The sequence below is a fragment of the Astatotilapia calliptera genome, chromosome 9, assembly GCF_964374335.1.
Source record: "Astatotilapia calliptera chromosome 9, fAstCal68.1, whole genome shotgun sequence".
Classification (NCBI taxonomy): domain Eukaryota; kingdom Metazoa; phylum Chordata; class Actinopteri; order Cichliformes; family Cichlidae; genus Astatotilapia; species Astatotilapia calliptera.
Genome location: NC_137430.1, coordinates 32,487,023 through 32,513,720, shown reverse-complemented (window position 1 = coordinate 32,513,720; position 26,698 = coordinate 32,487,023). Strand labels below are relative to the sequence as shown.

General features: G+C 39.4%; 2 protein-coding genes and 1 long non-coding RNA gene across 16 annotated transcripts in view; 1 reads left to right on the top strand and 2 right to left on the bottom strand.

The window, feature by feature from the left end:
• LOC113029630 (uncharacterized) overlaps window positions 1-1,846 on the bottom strand; it is a 168,883-nt gene extending 167,037 nt beyond the window's left edge. For 6 of the 8 annotated variants that reach the window (XR_013911539.1, XR_013911540.1, XR_013911536.1 and 3 more), the window contains exon 1: window positions 1,569-1,829. The gene's annotated coding sequence lies outside the window, so the exon portion shown is untranslated. Of the gene's footprint in view, window positions 1-1,568 lie in introns of all 8 variants that reach the window. The other 2 variants (XM_080306787.1, XM_080306786.1) reach the window with 2 other exon arrangements.
• An 89-nt stretch (window positions 1,847-1,935) lies between these two features.
• On the top strand, window positions 1,936-3,016 carry LOC145431192 (uncharacterized). The gene is made up of 2 exons (XR_013911564.1): window positions 1,936-2,591; window positions 2,909-3,016. It is a non-coding gene; the product is annotated as an uncharacterized LOC145431192 (long non-coding RNA).
• Window positions 3,017-6,863: 3,847 nt separating this feature from the next.
• On the bottom strand, window positions 6,864-25,483 carry LOC113029633 (uncharacterized). Of its 7 annotated transcripts, XR_013911558.1 has the most exons (9): window positions 25,167-25,452; window positions 19,659-19,764; window positions 18,542-19,222; window positions 12,942-16,174; window positions 12,717-12,829; window positions 12,272-12,395; window positions 10,442-11,197; window positions 6,947-10,306; window positions 6,864-6,878 (listed from the first exon to the last, which is right to left on the bottom strand). XR_013911558.1 is itself a non-coding variant. In XM_080306793.1 (4 exons), exons 2-4 carry the CDS (start codon window positions 19,674-19,676, stop codon window positions 15,770-15,772), a joined length of 1,101 nt encoding a protein of 366 aa, XP_080162919.1. In that variant the 5' UTR covers window positions 19,677-19,764; window positions 25,167-25,483; the 3' UTR covers window positions 14,308-15,769. The 7 variants fall into 7 exon arrangements, 3 of the variants coding, with proteins under 3 accessions (XP_080162919.1, XP_080162918.1, XP_026036396.2); XR_013911561.1 differs by lacking the exon at window positions 6,864-6,878 and having other exon boundaries at window positions 9,049-10,303; window positions 25,167-25,460; XR_013911559.1 differs by lacking the exon at window positions 6,864-6,878 and having other exon boundaries at window positions 9,049-10,306; window positions 12,717-12,847; window positions 25,167-25,458.
• Window positions 25,484-26,698: the final 1,215 nt, after the last annotated feature.

Here is a 26,698-nt window from a genome sequence, read left to right as displayed (position 1 = left end):
CCTTCATGTTTTTCTGTGTTTTATCTTCAGCTACTTTGACATAAAGGCCTCTGTTGTGACGCTCACACCTTTGATAAAGTTTTGCGAGTGTCAGCTTCCTTTTTATAGATACAAAAATATGTAAATGTACTGATCTGAATTAGAATATTTCTGACTGAAGCAAAATTTCCCAGATTCAAATAGAATCGAATCGTGGATCAAATCGATTCGGGACCTTGTGAATCGGAATCGAATCTAGAAATCAGTGATGATACCCAGCCCTAATTAAACCTAATTTAAAATATGAAAACAAAAAGAAGATGCACATTCTCTGTCATATGGACCTGCATGAATAAACTTTCTGAATCCTTTATCATCCGCAACTGAAAATAGTTGTGTATGATTACTATACCTTTCTAATGTGACGTTGTTGTCCCTGGCTCTCTTTCCCTCCAGCTCTGTTCCTGTGCTACTGCCTAACTACCGCCCTCCCCCCTCCTCCCAGTGCAAAGCACAGGCTCGTGTGCAGAGTGAAGCGGAAAAAAGTGTGTGAGAGAGGGTGAGAGAAAAAAAAAGAAGAAAAAAATCAACAACAACAACAACAACACGGCTCCCAATAAGGAGTCGGCTCGCATCGTTCACTTTAAAGGTCCGACTCTAAGAGCCGTTTCGTTCGCGACCGACACATCACTAGAGTGCACACATAGTAAACTGCACGCTTTAGTTGTGAAGCGAAAACACTGAAATCTGAGTAATAAATGGTACAAGAGTAGCGATAACGAAGACAAGATTCTCCATATCGTTTACTGTTGGTGTACCGTGAAGAGCATCATTGTGGTGACGTTTATTGTTTGCCGTTTTCGCGATCGCCTCGTGAGAATATCACAAGGTAAACGCGACATTTTAAAACACTTTGTGGTTCAACAGCAAGTAGACTAACGGATTGTGTTTGAGAGAACCTCAAAAATGTCACAGATAAAATATTTGGTGTTTTTGCTGGTTTTTCATCAGCGGCTCCTCAAAAGCATGTTTACCATACAGCTGTTCGACTTACGCCAGTTAATCTGGAACACCGGTTAGCTACGGTTAGCTTTTAGCCCAACATCGATCTCGGCTCGCTTGTCGCGCATCCACCTCGCGCACACAGTTTTCGACGGGCCGACGCTGAGACGCGGCGTCCTATCCCGTCTATTTGGAGCTCACAAAATGCCGCAGCAGCGCAGCATGTCTCCATCTAGCTGCGCTTGCTGGCGTTTTACTAAATCCAAACGTTTTGGTCGGCTATAGACGGTTTTTCTGTAGTTTCGACGGACTTTACAATTTTACATTAAACCAGAACTTAAATAGAAAAAGACGAAATAGCACGAAATAGCACCATGGTCTATAGCCGACCAAAACGTTTGGATTTAGTAAAACGCCAGCAAGCCCTGCGACCCACCGCGCCGCTATCCAAAAAAACCAAAAAACACTGCAATACACTCTCTCACTCTCAACGTGTTCACAGACACCGAGGAGAGCAGCAGAAGACCTCATTCAGGAGCTAAACTCAACATGAACTGAACTCACAGTAAAGTTAGCTCGGTGTTTACCTTTAGATGAGCCCACAAACCGAGAGAAACTCCGCGATGAAGCTGCAACTCTTTCCAAACACAGGAAACAGATCAGGGAGCAGAGACCCACGTGGTTCACGCTGATCTCAGCTACGATCCAGAAGACAAGGGTGGGCAGATCGATGCAGTTATCGATCAGGACGTTGGTAGTGGTTTATGATCGATACTTTAGTTTTTTTCTTTCCTCTAAGGTCACTGCTTCATGAAAAAGCAGCTCTCTCTGCTCGACTACTCTGCTACTTTGCTCCGCCCCCTTCTTCCTGCTCTGCTTTAAATCGTTGCTGTGCGGTAACGTGACTTGGAAACTACATTTGGGCTACAGAGATGGAGGAGAATCGTGTGGAGATACTTTACTGCTGTAAATGCAAACGACAATCCAGTCAGAGGTCACTGACACTGACAGAGTCCTCTCAGAGAGTGAAAGAATATTCAGGTCGCTCATTTAGTGCTAAAAGTAAAGTTTCAGTTATGTCTCATGTTGGACCTTCATGGGCTGATTACCTATAAACTAAAAGCTAACATTAAAAGTAATGTCAGCTTTCGTGTCAATGTATAATTATTGTATTGGAATTTAATTAAAAAATTTCGGAATTCAAACTTTAATTGTTTTTATGTCCAAATAATGTAAACACTTCTTGTAAAAATCATTCTTATTGATGTAGCACATTTAAAACAACAGAAGTTGATCCAAAGTGTTTTTCAGACAAACACATTTACATTCCACATCTCCAAAGATCACAGTTTCAAAATGTGAAAAACTGTGAAAGCTGCATTGGTTGTTTTAATCAACACAACTGTACAAAAGGCCCCATAGTTATGGTTTTATTCTGTTCAGTTGTTAGTTCACCTGTAGTTTTTAGAGTGGCCAGTAGAGGTCACCCCACCGCTTTGTATGAGAGACTATGTCCAGGGAGAAACGTGGGCAAAGCACCTGAGCTTTTCTACTCCAGATTACCGGCAGAGAATTGGTTATTCCGTGAGAAGTGTGCGTTAATGAGCAACGTAAGTTGGTGATGTGTGAGGATGTGATAATAAGATGTGTTTGGGACTGTAACCAAGGTTAGGGGGGAAATGACTATGTTTCTGTCTGTGCCGCTAGCGGGTGCTAAGCTAAGCTAACTTTCCTGCCGTGTGGTTGGGTATAGCTGTGTACCTGGTTAGCTCTCTCAGGGGGTCTATGTGTGAGTCGTGGGTAATATATGGCCTATGGTATTAAAGGGGATGTTAGTTTATTTCCCGCCTGTGTTTATGTTGATGTACTCTGGAGATATTGTTGTGAACACTTTAGTAATGTAGTATTTTCTTTCTGTTCCGTTCAGAGACCACACACACCCATGCCCACGCACCTAAACCTGTATGCAATACCTGCTCCTCTGACAATCCCTGTTACCTTCAACTGTGTGAAGTCAATACAAGTCTGCACTATCCTCGGTGTCTTCATTGTCTCCCTTCTGAACATTCATCCGGGCCTTGAGCAGTGTTCTGGCCAACACTCCGGGGAGTGGTAGCTGCAAACCTGAACTAGCACCTTACAGTCCTTCCAGTACAAGCTATCTACCCAACAACAACAAAACACACAAACAGTGGAAAGCAAAATTCACACACATTTCATTTATTTATTTCACACTTGGTTCAACAGTTTCAACAGTTTTCTTTCAGACAAACAAACCATACTTTCTTTCGGTATAGCACTGCAACCATGCGTGGAGTGGGAGCAAGAAGAAGAAAATATTCTTATTAAACCCTGCCCCCTGTCTGTGATCCAACTTATATTACAAGTGGACACCAAAAACCGAGGAACAAACGAACATATATCTCTAGGTCCTAACGCAGACAAAACAAATTTACAATCAGCAATATACCACATCACATAATAACAAGGAGAAAAGATAAGTGAATAGAATAAAATGAGGCAAAAAATGTAAAAAAAAAAAGAAAAAAAAGAAATCTTCAATTTTCAAATTTCAATCTTCAATTAACTCCAATTTCATTCATATTCTTCATATTGAATTATCATCTAACAATTTTTAAAACAATGTAAATTTGTACAATTCTTTAGATTATAAAGAAGAGAGTTCCACAGTCATATACCCCTAACCGTTGGACTCATTAATCTTTGTGTAGTCCTAGCTAGCTGATGCTTAAAATGAAATTTCCTTCTGTCTTCTCCCTCCAAACACATTGAAAATAAACTTTGTAACTTGAAAGGCAAAATATTATTTTTAGCCTTAAACATAATTAATGTTGTCTGTAGTTTCAGTAAATATCCTAATTTTAATAGTTTTTTTCTATAAATAATTTATTTGGATGTTCTCTATATTTAACGTTATGAATCATTCGTATCATTTTCTTCTGTATTAATTTTAGAGGGTTTTTAGTATTCACCAATGTATTTCCCCAGACTTCCACACAATAACTAAAGTATGAGAAAACCAACGAAAAACGTTGCTCATTGATTTGTAGTCTAATAAATCTTTTACATTTCTCAAAATATAAATGTTTTTGACCATTTTCTTTCTAATGTACTCAATTTGTGATTTCCACGTCAAATTTTCATCTACTATTACACCCAAAAAGCGAAACTCTTTCAATCAGTTCTCCATTAATGGGCATAATAACTTCTTCCTTTACACAATTGTCAAATATCATCAATTTCGTTTTTGTCAGATTCAAAGATAATTTATTTACATCAAACCATTTCTTAAAAATTTACATCTCAGAAACCATGATTTCATATCTTTCAAATTCTCTCCTGAGCAATTTGTGTCACCTGCAAATAAAATAAAATTTAACCTTTTTACCTTGAGGAACGCCCAATACAATCTTCAATCTTTCAGAGGTGTTCTCGAAACAATGTACATATTGCAGCCCATTTTCTAAATAACTCCTTAACCAATTCAATGCCACTCCTCTCACACCATAATTATACAATTTAGAAATCAAAATATAATGTTGTAACGTGTCAAAAGCTTTTTTGTTTAAATCAACAAATACCCCAACTGTTTATTTATTATTATGGGTTGCAGATTAAATATCTTCAATGAAAGTCAATAATGCCAATGCCGTTGATCTATTTTTACAAAATCCAAATTGATTTTCATTTATATGTTGTTTTTTCTTTTGTCAATAAAACTATCAGGTCTTTGCGCAAAGAGTTTCAAGCACTGTTACTACCTGGCTCAAAAGCCGCAACACAAAAAAGGAGATGAATACCAGAGTGTTAGTGAGAAGAGGTTTTAATCCTAAAATGCATAGCAGGTTGGCTAACATGGCTGCTACCACCCAGGCATGGCTAGTAAGGCTTCCTGAAAGCCTGCCTCAGATATGCTTTTACCAACACCTGCCTAGGTGGGGCCAATTAGCACCAGCTGAACATACTGAGGAGATTAGGGGATGCAGAGGGACGTAACACCTCCTCCCTCAAAAGGGTTCCTCTAGGACCCCTAATTTTTTTTGAAAAGCCCCTCTGGACCTTGATCCCTCCAAAATAAGCTTGAGCCAAAGCACAAACTTGAGTACTTTATTACCAGCTCTCCTAACACAACTAAATATTCATATGGTCTTAGTTGGCATTTTTAAACATGTCATCTTATCTGCACGATATGGCTTCTGTCAGTCTGCCCCAGGGCAGCTGTGGCTACAACTGTAGCTTCCCTCCATCATTGTGTGAATGTGAGAGTGAATGAATAGTGGAATTGTAAAGTGCTTTGGGTGCCTAGAAAAGCGCTATATAAATGCAATCCATTATTATTATTATTAACACTATCACTCACCCACTTAAAAGTAAAACAAACTGATAGTGATGGCCCGCTTGAAGCTGATGCTCCGGTGCCTGTGTCAAAAAAATCAACACACTGCTTCAGAAGCTCTGTGTCGAAGCTTGATTCGTTTGGCCAGAGTCACGTGATCAGTGACGTCCGAAGCTTCGTTTAGAACGTGACTGCTTCGGTGTCTCGTTCAATGCTTTATAAGGAAGTGAATCTTTCACAGGATTTGTGGAGCGTTTTGATGGTGACAGATAGCAAACCACTGATATTTCTACTGAGAGACATGGAGCCAGCGAGGAATAGAGGAGTTTCTATTGTGTGGGAGAATTTTGAGTTCATTTTGGTCAATCGGGTGGGTTTTCCAGCTTTGTGTTCTTGTTTTTGTATTTGCTTTGTGCGTTTTTATTTTATCTGAAAACGGAAAAAACTTAAGATGTCAACAAATCTGCTTTTCATAATATAAATATAATTAAATAACTTTAGAAAGACTTCTATTTGACTCGTTACATTTAATGTTATAGAAAGATATATTTAATTTATTAAATAATCTTAAACTGTTAGTCTGCAAAATGTGCAGCAATTTAATCTCTTTAGCTGATAGTTTGTGGGGCCCAGGTAGACTGTATAACTGCATCTCTACCAGTTTCTCTGCACTCCAGCCTCCTCTGTTCCATGTGAAGGGATTTTCCTTAATGCAGGAGAAATTAGGAGCTGCTCTTTCTTTTTGGCTTACGTTTTACTTTATTGACCAACGCCTGAGTTTTGTTTGTTTTCTTAAATGGTCATAGTGGCTTGTCTGTCTCTTTTAGTTAGTATAAATTGAAACTTTAATAAAACTCTTTAATTTAACCCTTTTGCCTCCTTTTTCTGACCCGGTCACTTTTTGTTACTTCCCCCTCCCCGCCTAGACGCCTCAGGGGAACGTAACACAGCTTCACAAAAACAACCTTGAGAGCAAACTGCTGCTGAAGCGTAACCATCACCTCACTGAGTGAAGAAATGGCACATTTTTGTTAAATATGCAGAAATAGACACACACCCAAACAATATATGGTAAACTGGGCTGCCTTGTATGTACATATGTTCAAGATGAATGGTTCTAATGTTTTCTGAGGCTGCTGTGCCATTTGGAGCAAAAATGAATATGAAGTTAACAGCATATCTTGTCACTGGAAATTGTTTGAACTGTTTATATATATTTGTATTATTTACTGTCGGTATTAGTGAAAAAAAAAAAAGCTTCATGTTGTGAAAAACTGAAATCTGGAAATTAGTGCCACGCGTTGCTTAAAGGATCCACTTGCAGGACTCCTGGGTAGCGTTAAAACAGAGATGTTTATTACAGATCTTCACCAAGTGAATGTACAGACAGTGCAAGGTTAGTGCTATATACAAGACGTGAGGGGCAGGGGTCCAGGGAAAACGGGGAAATCACACACGTGCTCAGAACAGCCTCTCTCCACTCCGCTAGCGACCTGTCACACCTTCCACACGGGGAAACACGGGGACGGGTCCGGGGAATCTAGGAACAAAGGAACACGTTAAGTCTGAGGCAGAGGCACGGCAAACTTGAGCTAGGTGTGTACTGACAAGAGCCTTCACAACAATCCAGCGTTGAACAGCTGATCTCCTTCTCATATACCGGCTGGTCTGATGAGGCCCAGGTGTGCACGATCCGGGAAGGCGTGGACCGAGGGCGTGAACCCGCCATGAGTTCTGCCCCGGCAAAACAGGGGAGAGGGAGAGGAAAAAAGAGAAGAGAAGGGGGGCTAGGAGTGGAGAGATTCTGACCAGCGCCTTGCCGATCCCGCAGGTTGTGACAATAGTTTAAAAATAAATAAATAAATACATCTGACGTTTCAAACAGTTACTCGCTACTTGAGTAGTCTTTTTGACTCTTGAGTAACTTTTTTGACAACTACTTTTCAGTTTTACTTGAGTAATAATATTTAAAAGTAATGCTACTCTTGAGTACAATTTCTGGATACTCGACCCACCTCTGGTGAATGCCTTGTAGTGGAATTTGCTGAAAACAGCAGAAGTAGTAAAACTGTGTGCTGAAGGGAGGGGGAAAGAAATCCACTGAAAACTGGTGTAGAAGCTGAAATTTGTATTGAAAACAGTTAAAAAGTTTAAATGTTAAACTGAAAAAAAATTGTTACCATAAGCGGGATTTGAACCCGGGCCTCCCGCTCTGAGAACAGCTGCTCATCTCACCAAGCTAAGAACACAGCTCAACCCCACAAACAAAATCAGTGACCACACTGATTATGTGGTCCATTTATTTCAATGGGACCGGAGGGGGGGAAAAAAAACAAAAAACAAAAAAAAAAAAACAACAAAAAAAAAAAAAAAAAAAAAAAAACACAAAAACGAATTATCTCAAAAAAGTATAGAGGTTATGAGCACCAAAAGTCATAGTCGGCATTAACAGAAATAGCATAATAGTTTAAAATTTGAACGGTGAAAATCGCACAAAAACTGCGAAAGTAGTTCCATGGCAAAGAAGAAAGAAGCAACTAGAAAAGTTTGCATTTCCTGCGAAAATGCCTTGTAGTGGAATCGGAAAACAGCAGAAGGAGGAGAACAATCTGCTGAAAAACTGATCTATCTAAAAATATATATTAAAAAAAAAAAAAAAAAAAAAAAAGTATAACAGTTATGAGCACCAAAAGATATAGCAGGCTTCAACTGAAGGAGCTGAAAAATTAGCTGACAAAGTTGAACTTTCTGCAGAAATGAGGTGAATTAACTTAAATTTGTGCTTGAAACAGGTGAAGCAGAACTTTGTGCTGAAAAGAAGTTAAGACACTTAACCTTCTCGGTCATACTATGATTAAGCAAAAATACTACCATTTGGCACCAATACTATGCTTTGGCAGAATTACTATGTTTGAGCACAAATACTATGATTTAGCAGAAATAATATAATTTGGCAGTTTCTAGATCAGTCAACTGTATGTCTGCTAAGTCATAGTATTTGTGTGAAATCATAGTATTGCTGCTATTGACAGAAATACTATGTTTTAGCCTATATACACTATGACTTGGCTCAAATACTACAATTTAGCAGTAATACTATGATTTGGCTTAAATATTGTGATTTGGGTGAAATACGTTGATTGACCCAGCCCAATTTTTACTGTTTAAGTGTGTGTGTATTCACATCATTTATGTTAATGAGAGTGTGGGGAGTGAGTTGGAGGGTGGGGTGGGCTGCTTTTAACTATGTAAAGCACTTTGTGCTACATTTTTTGTATGAAAAGTGCTTTATAAATAAAGATTGATTGTGCTAAAAAAATAATAAAAATACTTTGCAGTGTCAAATACTATGAATTTGCAGAAATACAATGATTTAGCAGAAACACTGACTCTGTAAAAATACTATGATTTACATGAAATCCTTTGTCTTAGCAGAAAAGCTATAATCTAATCAAGCAAGTTTTAGCAGAATTTATAAAGTTTCTCATTCATTTCAAATGGGACCCAAAAAAAAAAAAAAAAAAAAAAAAAAAAAAAAAAAACCAACCCCACACAAAACAAAAAACACAACAATCTCCAATAATCGTCCATCTGTGTCAGGGGGAGAAAAATAAAAAAAATTAAAAAAAATTGGATTCAGACTGTTAAATGTTACCATTTGTCATGTCAGTCTTTACTCAGACGGTGGAAGTGAAATCATGGCTCAAATATTTGTTATGAAACCAATTATTTATTTTTACACCAAATTAGTGTTACCTTAGTCATATTTGATGAACATCCCCAGAACATTTAAAAAAATAAAAAAATAAAAAAAAGTCTTCAAATCTTAAATTGGCCTAGAAATGTTAATAAATAAATTACACCCAGCATCCTGGACAAGTCTCAATGGAAGCGTTTGTGAGAAGACAATCATGTAATGGCAAAGCTGCAAAAGTAACAGGCTAACAGTAAACCACTAACATTAAACATCTACAATACTACATAAATTTTGTGATGAAAAAACGCCAAATTTTTATTTTTTCCCCCCGTCAAAGAACTTGAGAACTCGCCACCCTTTCTAAATGTGTTTAAGTGTAATATGTCCCATTATTTGTAGTTTTCCCCTTCTGAAGCTCGTTGGCAAAATTGTCTCCCCAGAAGCGCATTGTCTTTTGTGATTTTGTATTCTACCGTTGTATCAGCAGTTCTCCCCATTCGCTAACATTTTCTTACGTTGCATTTGACCTTTCTGGATCAGTTCTGTGAAAAGTAGTGGGGATTACCACAGCAGGTTAAATAAGCATTTAAAAAGTTCTATACAAGATAAAAAAATAAAATTAGTAGGAAATTTCTATTCATTTAAAGTAAAAAAAAAAAAAAAAAAAAAAAAAACAATTCTTAAAGAAACTTGGGAACCTTCTCTTTGTGGAGAAAAATAGTATAAGCACCACACAGCCACACTTACCAATATTCAACTTTAATGGTAAGCAGGACAGTGTGTGGAGGTTATACCACATTTAATTCCTCAAAGATAAAACAAATTATTTACACTTTAAAATACTTTTAAGATCAAACTCCTGTTACACTAGTCACAGGTGTAGTTTTATGTGTTCTTTCATGAAAGTTACGAGTACTTGAATGTGAGAAGCTTTCCTCACAGTGACTGCACTTATATGGTTTCTCTCCCATGTGGATTTGTCTATGCATGTTAAGGTTACCTGCAGTGGCGAATGATGACCCACACTGGCCACAGAGGTACTTTTTAATGCCACTGTGTATAAGTTCATGTCGTCGTAATTTACTTGGAGTGGGGAAGCCTCTCCCACATTCTTTGCAGTAGTTCATTTTGTGTCCAGTGTGTCTACGTTGATGTAATTTTAAGGTCCTTTCCTGGCTGAAAGGTTTTTTACAAATGTCACAACGAAATGGTTTCCCACCACCACAACGATAGCAGTGTTCAAAACTGGATCCTTCTGGGTTGTTCTGCTTCTAAACAAAGACAAATACATTTAACATAAGTTACACGTTTAAATAAACTTTAAAATAAATTTTGTTTCTATGACATAGAGGAACAGAAACGAGCGTTGACACCCCAGAAAGAAAAAAATAAATAAAAATACATACCTCACAGTAACTGCACTTGTGGAGTTTCTTTCTGGTGTGGATCTGATGGTGCATTTTAAGGGACGATGAAAGTTTAAAAGTCTTCTCACACAGTTCACATTTATACGGTCTCTCCTCAGTGTGGGTAAACATGTGTTGTTGTAAGTATCTTTTTTCTGTAAACTGCTTGTCACACTGATCACAGCTGTAAACATCATGTCCCGTGTGAATGCGTTTGTGTCTATTTCTGTTCCCTAAATGGTTGAAAGTTTTCCCACAAATGTCACAGCTGTATGCCTTAATTCCAGAGTGGGTAACTCTATGCCTCCGTAAGCTACCACTTTGAGTAAAATCTTTACCACACTGATCACATCTGTATGGTTTAACTCCACTGTGGATGAACTTGTGGTTTTCCAGGCCTTCTTTCTGAGTAAAACGCTTCCCACAATGATCACAACGGTATGCTGTAATATCACTGTGAGAGACTTTATGCTTTTTTAGGGCACTTTGCTGAGTAAAGGACTTCCCACACAAGTCACATCTAAACTGTTTATATCCCCTGTGGATTAGTTGGTGTCTTTGCAATTTACCAAAGCAAGTAAAACATTTTCCACACAAGTCACAGATGAACAGAATCTCTGCAGTGTGGAAGTCTGTGTGTTTTCTTAGGGACTCCTTTCGAGTAAAAGCTCTCCCACACTCATTGCAGCTGTATTTTCTTCCCCCGTGGGGTTTGTCAGCCTCCTGAGAGGGCTGACATCTTTGCCCATTTCGATCCTGCAGCAACAGACATACCAACAGAGGCATTGAGTTAAATACAGTCATGGAACAAACTGAACAGTCAAACTCCCTCCAGTTTTCTGTATAATTTTAAACCAGAGGCCCATTTCAACCATCTACTAGTGGTAGTACATTATATACAAATGGTCAGAAGAACCAAACAATAATTTGGTAGTATAGTCTATGGAACTATCAGATTTAAGTATTTAAATATTCTCACGTCATTGCCATTCCTAGTGCTTGTACACACAAATATTCAGTCTTGTTCTTGTCTTTGATTTGACTGCTTAGATTAGACAAATTTAGCTGAAAGCCAACAAGGATACCCAACGGATCATCACGGCCTTGCCGTTTTGGTCCATTTGATCAACCTTTGTTGTTATTTTTCATTTTATTTTCAGTTGTTACAGACTGGGCAGACATGGCTGGGGGATAGGAAAGGGAGAGGTCTATATTTCTACAGGTTTTTAAATTGTATTCTAGAACACCTTAGACTGCTGACACCGTCATTACACCAGCATTTGTTTATCCCTAGAGTTACATTTAATGAGACTACTAGGCCAAACCCTAAAATAATTTCACATTATTTTGACAAGAATTTTATAAAGAATTACAATAGTAAAATGTGGAACTTTTGCAGGTTCTGGTTAGCGTGACCCTAAAGCATGTAGCAGAGCAGAGCAAGTACTACTGCCACCAGCTGCACTCCAACACAGTGGCGTTCAAGTCTGCTGAACTACAGGATGAGAGACTAGGGATTACCACAACAACTACTGTATAACATTTCCAAACTGTAATACAATAATATCTAATGAAGGAAAAGTGTAAATGTAATGTGTGCTACAACAGTAATTAAAATTATATTATAGAAAGAGTAATATATACAAATAACATTACATGATGTACTATTGGGGGCTTAATATAAACCTAGCCTGTGTTTTGGTGCCCGTTAAAATGAACTTTGTGTCATCTTTGTGTCAACTTTTGAGCAAATTGTGACCATCATCAAGCAAACCAACCGAAGACGATGAAGGGCACAGTTTCAATAGTAGTGAAACATATTTTCCATACCTTTTCTGTTGAAGTCATCGTTTCCTCTGTGGTGGCTAAACTGAGCCTAAATGACTCAAAAATGCTGCTCTGCTGCTTCGTCAGACTCTTCTCCACTTGCTAACCAGCAGGGACACAAACAGATCTGGTGGCGTTTCAGTATCGAGGCATGTAAAAAATAAAAATACGAAAATATTTCAAACACATGCTTATTCTACAGAACAGACTTTAGACCCACCTACTATCCAATCACAGGTCTCAGTGATCTTCTACAGATTTTGACCATCATCAGAGAATTTATTGGTCTGTAGGCAGTGTTTCATGCTTATTTGCCCCCAAACTTGAACATAAATTGCTTTGAGCCAGTTAGTGACAGTATGCCAGCGTAACCCAGTAACGGGTGAACCACTCTTATGACACAGAAAACTTGGGTTTTTTAAAAACCTAACAACAATAAAAATCTTGCCTTTTAGTGCAGACTTCTGGAGAAGGCATGTATTCCTGTTGGATGCTGCGTTTTTAAGGACCAGTCATGATGATGACCACATGCTTCGCCATAACAGAGTGAGCTCTCTGTAACTAAGACCCAAATAGATTCTGGCACATTCAGAAGTTCTTACATTGTCAGGGCTCAGCAAGGCATAAGTCAAAGCACAGGACTCACAGGGATACAGAATAAACACAAACTAACCTTTATTTGGGTTATCCACTCAAGTCCACAATGCAAGGAAAACGAAGAGCAACAGAATCTCAGGAAGCATAAACTAACATGTTAACTAAAAAGATATGAGACAGGGCTACAAATACTCTCTCACACACTCAGGGCTAATTGGGAACTGGACACAGCTGAACATAATTAAGGAAAATGACAGACAGAACTTTGAATCCTGACTCAAGTAAGGCTTGAGGTAGTCCTAGTGCCTGGACTAAAGAATAAACCTAAAACCTTCTTATGATGAGTTCACATTAATCCTACTCAATTAGACCAAAATTATTTAACCCTGTGATGGACTCGGGGTGGGCAGATACCGTGTAGGTGACCCTGAACTGGAACTGAACTGAAAGTTAAAACTGAGATATACAATGATTATTGTCAAAAGAGGCACATTTGTGGAATTTCTGAGTAAATAAATCACATACAAGAACATCACACATGACATTAAAAATCTAAACTTTCCACTCGACACAATTTAAGATAAAAAAAAAAGTGATTTAGCTACTGGGAAAAAGGATGCTTTCATGGGTTTAAAAATAAAAATATATATGTTAAAAGATTATTTTGTGACCCAGAAAGATTAATAAGAGTAATATTAAAACTTAGTAGTGGCCGCCGTTGTTGGAAACTGGAATTGGCTGGGCCGTGCTATGAATTCTGGAATATGGTGGACCACAAAGGACACAACGACCCATCCTTCAAATCTGGGGAAAAAAACAGGACACATTTGTCGGGCGGATTCGTAGGCTGGACACAGCTTATGTACCTTGATAGTTATGTATCAAATGTTTAAAAATGTTTGTTTGCATGTTCCTATGTACAGGCCCTGGAACAGCACCTTCTTAATGCTACAGCGCTACCTGATGAGAGGCAGACAGCTCAAGGACTTCGGGCATTCAATTCAATTCAATTTTATTTATATAGCGCCAAATCACAACAAAAGTCGCCTCAAGGCGCTACATAGGTACAGAGAAAAACCCAACAATCATATGACCCCCTATGAGCAAGTACTTTGGTGACAGTGGGAAGGAAAAACTCCCTTTTAACAGGAAGAAACTTCCAGCAGAACCAGGCTCAGGGAGGGGCGGCCATCTGCTGCGACCGGTTGGGGTGAGAGAAGGAAAACAGGATAAAGACATGCTGTGGAAGAGAGACAGAGGTTAATAACAGATATGATTCAATGCAGAGAGGTCTGTTAACACATACGGCATCACTCAGAACAGAAGTTAATCTTCTCTCTTCCAAGGACCATGAAAAATAGCATCTTATTTAGCATTGCTCAACCCATTTTACATGGTAACAGTGGAAATGTTCCAGCAGAAGAGAGTCACGGAGACATAGATAGACAGATAGATCTTTATTAAGATGGCCATAATGGGCAATACCACCAACATGACAGCAGAACTGATGGGAGAGAACATGTCCAAGCAATTCCTTACATTTGTTTGTGGTAGCAAAGCAACACCAAGCCTCATCAGTGCCATGAAGAAACTGTCAGCAAAAAATGAAGCAATTCTAAAAAGAGGAAAAAATATTATTTTTTAATAAAAACTAAATGTTCGGCACCTCATCCCTTCTCACACCCTGCCCTAGTTACATGAGCACACCATACCATCCCAGCACATCCTTCCTTCAGCTACAGTACGTACATTTACAGAATCAACTGACCAGTAAATCCATCTTTACACAAGTATATTTTGCACAACCCCCAGTTATGCTTAGTACATGATTATTTAGACTTTTTTTTCCACTGTTTCCCATTTCGCCACTAGATGCGCTGAAACAAAGCATTGAATTAATGAACCCATTTTCAGTTCAGTTGATGAAATGGTTCTTTGCTTCATTTGCACATCACTATCCTATACCACTGTGTTGCCTAGATTGGTCGCACTGGGAATTCAACAGACAGTAAAAGAAAAAGACACAATAGAGTTAGTAACACAATCATCTTTATCACCTCTTTGCTAGACCGAAGTCTAACTGCGGTATAGATCATCTTATGAAATCCTTCTGAAGCTTCGTGTTTAAATGAATGTCAAAGAGCCTAGTCACATTCAGCTTCTTAAAAATTGCTATTAATGCCTTGTTCCTTTCTTGAACATAGACCTGACATTCTAATAGTACATGCTGAACAGGTTCCAGTTCACTGCAGGGCAAATAATAGTGCCGAAGGATTTTGATCTCCATTGCCGTTTACCTTATACACCTCAGATTTCTAGTAGAAAGCAGAAACATGCCACCTGTAAATGTTTATCTAATGACACTGCAGTGATTGGGTGTATTAAGAGTGGGAATATATCTATTTGTCTATTTATCAAGCCATGATGGTTACTGGTTATTAAACACCAAAAGCATCCATGGAAGTACTGAGACTAAACACTACTTTTTGTAGGGGGATAAGTGTTAAAATTCCTTTTAAAACACACACGCACACACACAAACTAATGTAAATATTTATACTTGTGCCTTCCTAGTTATAACATTCAGGTTTATTCACTGCAGGTCCAGATATCAGAGCTACCGCATCAGATCCAAGTGTGTCATCAGCTGACACTTTTTACAGCAGATTCCAGCTGAACTCTGTGGAGCCTGATCTCAAGGTTTTGAAGTCTGACCCTGAAACCAGAAGAGGATCTTCAGATTGATTGTGATACAGTGATTTCAGTCCTGCATGATCACGCTGATGTTTGCACAGAGCAGAAAATGAAGTGAATGTTTTTGCACATTGGTAACAGTGAAACTGTTTATTTACAGCGTGGGATTGTTTATGTTCGGAGTATGAACCGAGATTCCTGAAGCTCTTGTCACAGCTGAAGTTCTCTTCCGTGTGTACCTTCATGAAGGTTACGACTACTTGATTGTGTGAAACATTTCTCACAATGTCTGCACTTGTATGGTTTCTCTCCTGTGTGGACTCGTTTATGTCTTTTAAGATCATCTGCAGTGAAAAATGATGACCCACACTGGTCACAGATGTTCTTTTTGACCCCACTGTGAATGAATTCATGGCGCTTTAATTCACTTGGAGTGGGGAAGCCTCTCCCACATTCTTTGCAGAAGCTCATTTTGTCTCCAGTGTGTCTACGTTGATGTATTGTAAGGTTCCACTGATGACTGAAAGTTTTTCCACAAAGGTCACAACAAAAGTCTTTCCCACCACCACAGTGACGACAGGGTCGAGAACTGGATCCATCTGTGTCGCTCTGCTTCTAAACAAAGATACAAAGAGTGTAAGTCAGGGAATTCCTTCAACATTTTTATCCTGAACGTCGCCTCAGATAAAGAGCATTTCTGCCAATATCCAATTACATTTTACTGTTTACATTATAACACTCAGCTCACTGGGCTACAATAAATGTCTTTGATGTAGAGGAACAGCAACAAGCACTGGTACCCTGTCTGCAGACATCCTTTCACCATACTATGAGGACATGTAAATAAAACTTACAGACCATTAAAAAGAATTTGATTTTGAGGGGGTCAGGTGGGATGCACTGATTGGTTTTAGTTAGATGACCCTCCTGTTGTTCAGTCAGTGAATACAAGTAAAATGGACTGGTTCTTACAGAGCACTTTTCTACTCTGTCTGAGCGCTCAAAGTGCTTTATGCAACATACCTCATTCACACTGTTAGATCCCAGTTACCCCTGTACAGGTGGTCTGGACAGCTCTCCATCCTTTGGATCAGAGTCGCTTACTCCCTACGGGTATTATCCTGATAGGTGAAGTTGAGACTAGTTTAAGCCGGCGGCGAGGAGATTCGCTCAGCCTCTAACTGCCTTCATCTAAGTGCCCGCCCTGCACTTCCTTTGACTCTATGCTCTCATTTGCAACCTTAATGAAACATATTTGTAAGCCACAGTTATTAACGGCAGCTCTCCTCTAATGATCTATAGCACTTGTTATTGTGCTGAGTAAAATTTTGTGACCTGGACAGTACATCCCAAGGACGTATTATAATGAAGTACTAGAATAACCTATAAGAACCTAAATCTGATGTTATGGGTTAACACACAAAGTCTTACCATTTACTGTTTTAAGAAGGTAATAGAATCAATGTCCACAATTCTGACTTTGAATTAAGATAAATAATTTTTATTAAAGCAAGATTTCAGCAGGCGTTAGCAAACAGCTTAATTGCAATTTAATCAATCAAATCCAAATAATCAATTTATCACACTATAAACTAACTATTTTGTTGCTGAGTGACTACAACCGTTGTTGAGGTGTGTCTTCTTTTAGGAGGGAAGGAGGATCATCGTGCGCACTGATAGAATCCAGTTTCCAGTACAAGGCTCCCCGACTTCACCTTCTTGACTCTGATCCTAACTCAGCATACGATGAGTACGCAGTTTAAAATTCATAATCCAATCAATCGATCCACAGTGAAGGGCTATGACTTCTCCTCTGTTGTCCCTCTCTCTAAGTCTTTTCACCGCAGATCTTCAGTCTTCTCGTATCCTACTTACCGGCTCGGGACTAGAAGAAAAAGCCCCTCTCTGCTTTTGCCTCCCATCTTTAACACCTCTACGGACACCATATAATACAGATAGTTTTTCTATACTTGAGGAATTTCTAGGGCAGTGGTTCTTAACCTGGGTTTGATCGAACCCTACGGGTTCGGTGAGTCTGTTTCAGGGTTTCGGTAAAGCCTCCGCCGTGACATGCACGGCTCATCTATGTCTTGAATTTGAAAAAAAAAATTGTATTTTATTTTTCGCTAAAGAGGTGCATATGGAACTGGTAGCGTTCGGTACCTCCAACAAGGTTAAGAACCACTGTTCAAGGGTGACTGTAGCTCAGAAGGTAGAGCAGGTCATCTACTTCGGCGGTCCCCAGCCTTTTTTGTGCCACGGACTGTTTTATGTCTGTGTATATTTTCACGAATCGGCCTTCAAGGAGGGGAGGATAAATGCAACAAAATAAAACCAGTACCCAAAAAAAAAAAACGGGAAAAGACCCAGGGAAACCCAGTTAACGATAAAAATGATTAGTGGCGACTGCTGATCTACATAATCCACTCTGCATGTCACAAGATACTAACCCCAAGCTGTTCTCCGATGGATCCAATGGAGTGTGAATGTTAGATAGAAGAGGGAGAAATTTTCACTTTGTATTATATTAGGAATGTTTTAAGAGATTTGTGAGAGTTGACTGAATATTCTGTAAATGAAGTATTTTTATATCCCATTGAGATTTTAATTTAAGGTTAATTAACATAACGCTTCAAAAGAATTGCAAATCCTCAAATATGGCTACAAGGTAACAGTAACCGTTGTTTTTAATTAGATGACTTATTATGTTCTTTACTGACACTGTCAAAATTCCAGCAGCCATGGCAAATGTAATGTGGGCCTAAATATGGTACAACGTGGATATTGTGAATACAGAAAAGTAATAATGAACTTTTTTCATGATCATGGATGAAAAGAAATAATGATTGAAATCTGATCATCAGCCAGCACTGCTGTTATAGCTAGCAGAATTACTAACTTGCTAACAAGTTACTTACTTACTGAGCAGAGTTGATCCAAACAGTGACACTGAAATTAGAAGATAAAAATATAAATACATACCTCACAATTACTGCACTTGTAGAGTTTCTTTCTGGAGTGCATTTGGTGGTGTTTTCTCAGGTAACGTGGAGATTTAAAAGCCTTATCACACAGGTCACATTTATAAAGTCTCTCATCAGCGTGGGTAAACATGTGGAATTGTAAGTGTGCATCTGTTGTAAACAGTTTCCCACACTGATCACAGAAGTAAACACCATTTGCAGTGTGAATGCGTTGGTGTCTATTTCTGTTCCCTAAAAGGCTAAAAGTTTTCCCACAAATGTCACAGCTGTACGCCTTAATTCCAGAGTGGGTAACTTCATGCTTTAGTAAGTTGCCACTGCAATTAAAAGTTTTACCACACTGATCACAGGCGTACGGTTTGACTCCACTGTGGACAAGCTGGTGTCTTTTTAAGTTTCCAGGTTGGGTAAAAGATTTTCCACACAAGTCACAGCTGTGCGGTTTATCTCCACTATGGATGAGTTGGTGTCTTTTTAAGTTTACTGTCTTGGTAAAAGACGTTCCACACAAGTCACACCTGAATGGTCTCATCCCAGTGTGGATGAGTTGTTGAATTTTCAGGTTAGACTTTCCAGTAAAATCTTCTCCACAATCATCACAGCTGTATGTTTTCTCTCCCTTTCTTCTGTGAGGTTTGTCGGCCTCCTGAGAGCGCTGACGTCTCGCTCCATGTTGGTCCTGCAGTGACAGAGATACAAACAGAGGCAGTGAGTCTAATGCAGTCATGGAACAAACTGAACCTGCCTCCATTTTGGAATCAAAGATGTCAACAAACACATTGTAGGTGTGTTACCACCACCTTCTGGTGATAGTTTCACATTACAATTATGTGCTACAATGAGAGTTGGACTGAAAATGACATTATTAAAGAAATATTGATTACTTGAGAAAATCTTGTACTTCATAACAAATTCTGAGTCCAACTGATGACATTGTTGTTTCAATGTGTTCTGATAAAATGTGATCTTTGTATTTTCTTGTAACTTCTGTGGTTTTTGTTTGTGAATGTAGCTTCTCTATTTATGGAGGAGCCCAGGATGGAAAAGATAAAGCTGCTGATAACAACCAGCTGTGCACAGTTTCAATAACAGCGTAACTGAGATATTTTTCTCACCTCCTGTGTTGAAGTCATTGTTTCCTCTGTAGTGGCTGAGCTGAATCCAAATGGCTGAAACTGTTCCTCTGCTGCTCCACCAGACTCTTCTCCTCCTGTTACTCAGCTGGGACACAAAAGTATAGATATGTATTTTATCCCTTATGTGATAAGGCATGTGATCAAAAGTGGGTCAATTACACTTCTTTAGGGAGAACCCCTACCAGGGTTTAAAAAGCTGGTACTCTCCACCATCCACAACTGGACAATAAAGTTTATTGTGACCCTGATACTGCAGCAGATTGCTCTGATTGCCCATGTATGTCAATAAACAAACATTATGCTTGTAAATAATTAAATGTGCTACTACTGCCTCTACTTCCGCACACTTGGGATTTTTTTTTCATTCTAATGTGAAGTGTTTGTTGTGTACTAAGAAATGATGGCATAACATCACCTGATTTATGGGTATCATCTAGGCAGAGTGGAATTAAGAATTACACCTACAGGCCACACTGACCTGTGGATGTGAACATAGGTAGCTCTTCTGTGTTGTGCCATCTGCATTGCCAGAGGTTGTTTGGTTTCCTCAATGTATAAATCACGGCATTCCTCCTGACACTTAGACTACATTTAGAAAAAAACATGTCTGAACTGTTTCAATACTGCTGACATGAGGGATCACTAAGAGTTTTCGTTTAACCAGCAGCTGTCCTTCTCTACCGCCTGGGGCTTACTTTAGGTGCCTTCTCAGCTTAGGCTTTCCTCAACACTGTGAATGGGTTGGATAATGGCAGGTATTATGTATCCTGAAACAAGATAACATTCTTTAGTAGGGCCAGGACTCTCCAGTCAATTTACACCTACAGGCCAGTGGGAACTCTTTCAATGATGAGACATCCTGAACCGGGAGGAACGCTAGTTTGAGCAGAGTCAAGGAGGCCATTTACGCGAAAATGGAAAGACCATCTCTGAATCGAGGAGGGGGGCCTAACGGTACATCTTTCATGATCACTAAATTTCCCCTTGTGGGACAATTAAAGGTTTATTCTATTCTATCTTACAATGTTGTGATTCCAGCCATTCCCCAACTCTCTGTGAATGGTACTCATGGCCATTGATCAGTGGTTTTTGGTCAGTGGTCATGAGAATTTGCATATTAATGATCAAGGAACTGACCTCCCAGCCCATTGTTTATTCAGTGGGTGAATTTCAGTCATTGTGCAAAAGTATTGTTTATGCAGTCAGCTGAGACTGAAGAAGTCACTTGGAATTAGTGATGAAACGTTTCTCCCGGTATGCAAAGATTTTGGCACCCCTGATAATATTCAGGATTGTTCTTCATAATTCATTGTTTTTTTGGATCAGTAATTTCATTTAAATATATCATATAGCAGACAAACAGTAATATTGAGAAGTGGAATGAAGTTTATAGGATTTACAGAAAGTGTGCAATAGTTACTGAATTAGGCAGGTTCATAAATTTAGTCACCTCAACAGAAAAATGACATCAATATTTAGTAGATCCTCCTTTTGCAGAAATAACAGCCTCTAAATGCTTCCCATAGCTTCCAATGAGAGTCTGGATTCTGGTTGAAGGACCATTTGTCTATACAAAACATCTACATTTCAGTTGGACAACTCATAAAACTATGAAGTCATATACAGTGGGATGCAAAAGTTTGGGCAACTTGTTAATAGTCATTATTTTCCTGTATAAATCGTTGGTTGCTACAATTAAAAATGTCAGTTAAATATATCATATAGGAGACACACAGTGATATTTGAGAAGTGAAATTAAGTTTACTGGATTTCCAGAAAGTGTGCAGTAATTGTTTAAACAAAATCCGGCAGGTGCATAAATTTGGGCACTGCAAAAAAGGAAATAAAATCAATATTTAGAAGATCCGCCTTTTGCAGAAATTACAGACTCTAAACGCTTTCTGTAGGTTCCAATGAGAGTCTGGATTGTGGTTGAAGGTATTTTGGACGATTCCTCTTTACAAAACATCTCTAGTTCATTCAGGTTTGATGGCTTCAGAGCATGGACAGCACTCTTTAACTCACACCACAGATTTTCAATAATATTCAGGTCTGGACTGAGATGGCCGTTCCTGAACGTTGTACTTGTTCCTCTGCATGAAAGCCTTAGTGGATTTTGAGCAGTGTTTCGGGTCGTTGTCTTGTTGAAAGATCCAGCCCCGGCACAGCTTCAGCTTTGTCACTGATTCCTGGACATTGGTCTCCAGAATCTGCTGATACTGAGTGGACTCCATGTGTCCCTCAACTTTGACAAGATTCCCAGTCCCTGCACTGGCCACACAGCCCCACAGCATGATGGAACCACCATATGTTACTGTAGGCAGCAGGTGTTTTTCTTGGAATGCTGTGTTCTTTTCCCTCCATGCATTACGCCCCTTGTTATGCCCAAATAACTTTTCGTTTCATCAGTCCACAGCACCTTATTCCAGAATGAAGCTGGCTTGTCCAAATGTGCTTTAGCAAACCTCAAGCGGCCCCGTTTGTGCTGTGGGCGGAGAAAAGGCTTCGTCTGCATCACTCTCACATACAGCATCTCCTTGTGTAAAGTGCGGCGAATGGTTGAACGATGCACAGTGACTCCATCTGCTGCAAGATGATATTGTAGGTCTTTGGTGCTGGTCTGTGGGTTGACTCTGACTCTTCTCACCATTCGTCGCTTCTGTCTATCCAAGATTTTTCTTGGTCTGCCACTTCGAGCCTTAACTTGAACTGAGCCTGTGGTCTTCCATTTTCTCCATATGTTCCTAACTGTGAAACAGACAGCTTAAATCTCTGAGACCGCTTTCTGCATCCTTTCCCTAAACCATGATGGTGAACAATCTTTGTCTTCAGGTCATTTGAGAGTTGTTTTGAGACCCTCATGTTGTTACTCTTCAGAGCAAACTAAAAGAGGGAAACTTACAATTGACCCCCTTAAATACTCTTTCTCATTATTGGATTCACCTGTGTATGTAGGTCAGGGGTCACTGAGCTTACCAAGCCAATTTGAGTTACAATAATTAGTTCTAAAGGTATTTTTAGTATGTTATTTGCAATTGTGTTTGTTCTGGGAAAGATATTGCAGACTGAGCAATAATGCATTTCGTGCATTTCTAATGGGTCTTAATGGGGGCCTTTCTTAAAATTATTGGTCCCAGTAACAAAGGCACTTGACTCAGAAATTGAGGGAAAACCAACAACACACCCGGCAGAACATTATGTTATTTACACGGGTGCACATAAGTGGTGCGCATTCGCTGTCAAAATAAAAGACGCACCAGATAAGAAGTTGCAGCGCGCGTTTGCGTACATATAAAAAGCTGTTTTTGTCCACTAGAGTGGGATTTTCACGGCACATTCTGCACCACATCTCTGTGCGTTCATCATTTGTTTGAAGCCAGCTCACCTCCTGCAAATACTTTTCCGAGAATACGCGCTTCTTTTGTTGTTTGTACTCCTGACATTTCTTTGGAGGTGGAGGAAAACCAAAGTAATTGCTTAAAGGAGCTTCTTCGACATCTTTAAGAGTTCTAAACAAATGTCTGTCCTCCTCCAGAAAATCTTATGTACGCAAACAGGCGTTGCAACTTCTTATCTTGTGCACGTTTTTTATTTTGACAGCGAATGCGTACCTGCGGACCACTTATGTGCAGCCCTGGTTATTTAGCTCGTCATATTGCAGCCACAGAAATTATTTTGTCCATGAAACCATAAAGCTGCACTTTCTTTTTGCCTTATAGTCTGATTTGTCATAACTTTTGTTTTGTGGTAAGCTTTTCTTTGGCTGTCACTTCTTCACCCTGACCTGTCTTATTTGGCTCAGCAGAACTGAAATATATATCCTGCTGCTTTTACACACGGACTCACATACAGGGAGTGCAGAATTATTAGGCAAATTGTATTTTTGAGGAATAATGTTATTATTGAATAACAACCATGTTCTCAATGAACCCAAAAAACTCATTAATATCAAAGCTGAATGTTTGTGGAAGTAGTTTCTAGTTTGTTTTTAGTTTTAGCTATTTTAGGGGGATATCTGTGTGTGCAGGTGACTATTACTGTGCATAATTATTAGGCAACTTAACAAAAAACAAATATATACCCATTTCAATTATTTATTTTTACCAGTGAAACCAATATAACATCTCCACATTCACAAATATACATTTCTGACATTCAAAAACAAAACAAAAACAAATCAGCGACCAATATAGCCACCTTTCTTTGCAAGGACACTCAAAAGCCTGCCATCCATGGATTCTGTCAGTGTTTTGATCTGTTCACCATTGACTCCATCCTCAACCCGAAAAGGTCTCACAAGCTCATCTTTGATGATACCAGCCCAAACCAGTACTCCACCTCCACCTTGCTGGCGTCTGAGTCGGACTGGAGCTCTCTGCCCTTTACCAATCCAGCCACGGGCCCATCCATCTGGCCCATCAAGACTCACTCTCATGTCATCAGTCCATAAAACCTTAGAAAAACCAGTCTTGAGATATTTCTTGGCCCAGTCTTGACGTTTCAGCTTGTGTGTCTTGTTCAGTGGTGGTCGTCTTTCAGCCTTTCTTCCCTTGGCCATGTCTCTGAGTATTGCACACCTTGTGCTTTTGGGCACTCCAGTGATGTTGCAGCTCTGAAATATGGCCAAACTGGTGGCAAGTGGCATCTTGGCAGCTGCACGCTTGACTTTTCTCAGTTCATGGGCAGTTATTTTACGCCTTGGTTTTTCCACACGCTTCTTGCGACCCTGTTGACTATTTTGAATGAAACGCTTGATTGTTCGATGATCACGCTTCAGAAGCTTTGCAATTTTGAGACTGCTGCATCCCTCTGCAAGATATCTCACTATTTTTGACTTTTCTGAGCCTGTCAAGTCCTTCTTTTGACCCATTTTGCCAAAGGAAAGGACGTTGCCTAATAATTATGCACACCTGATATAGGGTGTTGATGTCATTAGACCACACCCCTTCTCATTACAGAGATGCACATCACCTAATATGCTTAATTGGTAGTTGGCTTTTGAGCCTATACAGCTTGGAGTAAGACAACATGCATGAAGAGGATGATGTGGACAAAATACTCATTTGCCTAATAATTCTGCACTCCCTGTAAAGCTCAGCGATTCTCTGCGCGATCAACCTCTCACATGTTTAAGCTGCGGGAGATTTCACTCGTCATGTTTGCATAGTAAGCTAACGATTAATAAGACGACGTCAGAGGAATTGGTGCACAAATAATCGTCACTCACCAATCAGTGCTGTCGCTCTCTATACACAGTTCGCGCGATTGCAACGTGAAAGCAAAAAACAAGCGCAAATTCAAACGTGATTTCAATATGTCACATATTGGCAGTGGCTCACCGATGCCAAAGACATAATTACCCAGCTACATTTCCGAAAGAATGCAAAAGCATTGACATATATTTTTCCTTCCTATGACAGCCCGACGGGCAGAGATAGATTTTGTTAGCCCGACTGGAAAAATCGCTAGCCCTGCTTCCGTGCTTACCTTTAGATGAGCCCACAAACCGAGAGAAACTCCGCGATGAAGCTGCAACTCTTTCCAAACACAGGAAACAGATCAGGGAGCAGAGACCCACGTGGTTCACGCTGATCTCAGCTACGATCCAGGAGACAAGGGTGGGCAGATCGATGCAGATATCGATCCAAACGTTGGTAGTGGTTTATGATCGATGCTTTAGTTTCTCTTCTCTAAGTTCAGTCCTTTACGTCCGTTTCATGACAAAGCAGCGCTCTCTGCTCGACTCCTCTCCTGCTCACACACTTTGCTCCGCCCTCTTCTTCCTGCTCTGCCGTGGTTTGTTGGTGTCCGGTCACGTGAATCAGCTGCACAGCGCAACATCGTGGGGTGTGTTCCAAAGCGACCCCCTTTCTTCTTTTCCTTGTGTTCTATGAGAAAGTTATCGTTGGAAGTAGAATTGTTAAGGATTAAGGAAAAGAGAAGAGCGGGCTGAGAATTTGAACAGCCTTACTCTCATCTCTCTTTAACAATGTGACACCGGCTGTCCGCCCTGTTGAAACTACAATGTGCTGAAGATTACAAAACAAACATCTTATTTCGCCACAATATGTTCTAACCCTGTTGTTTTATGGTGGTCATATAAATGAGAACCGTCTCTTAAAAATATTCCTTTACAAAGTTTGAATTTTAAAGAGGAAGTAACATTTTGGGTCAGATTTACTAACGTCTGCAGCAGCAACGACTTCTTTTGATGTTAAAAAACTTCTGGATTTACTGAAGCGGCTCAGTGTTAGTTTGCGACTAAAAGTTTTGGCATATGTTTTTGTAAGAGGTTCACTTTCAGGAGAAAAATAATTAAATAAGTCACACAAATGTAAATTACAAAGTCTGTGGCACACAATTTACTGCAAATTGCACAAAATCCAACATTGAAAAAAAAAAACGTATCCTGTCTTATGCCTGTAGGTGTTAGGACAGTTTAACTTTATGATGGGGAATGTTTGTGGAACAACTGTGTAATTTGGCTTAAGTTTTTATTTCAGTTCCAAAACTTTGGCTCTGTCCTGAAATTCTCCAGTCAGTCCCAACGCTGAGTGTTTTGAGGCTAGCCCCATTTATTATTTCTTAATAACACAGTTTTTAATGAAATCAAGCAGAAATGAGTTACACTTCTTTTGTTTTTGCAGTGCACACAGCTAACTCTCTCTGCTGAATATGTAAAAAATAAAAGTTTTACTGTGTTACATGCCTGAATGTTGCCCATGGTATGATGGGAAATAATGTTTTCCATTCTTTAGCACATTGAACAGTCAGTTTTCATAGAGTTCAGGTTTATAGGATGAAACAGTTTGTACTGATGCATCTGTCCTCTGGATAAATCTGTACCTGGGTCCTAATCCTCAGAACACTTTGCACAGTGCTCAGGGATTTCTATCAGAACAGTTGTCTCTTATATCAAAAGCATTTTGGTTCTCCTTCAGCCTCCTCGTATTTATCTCAATTTCCTCGCTGTTGTCGGGGAGAGACTCATATATGAATCATGAGCTTATTCTGTATTG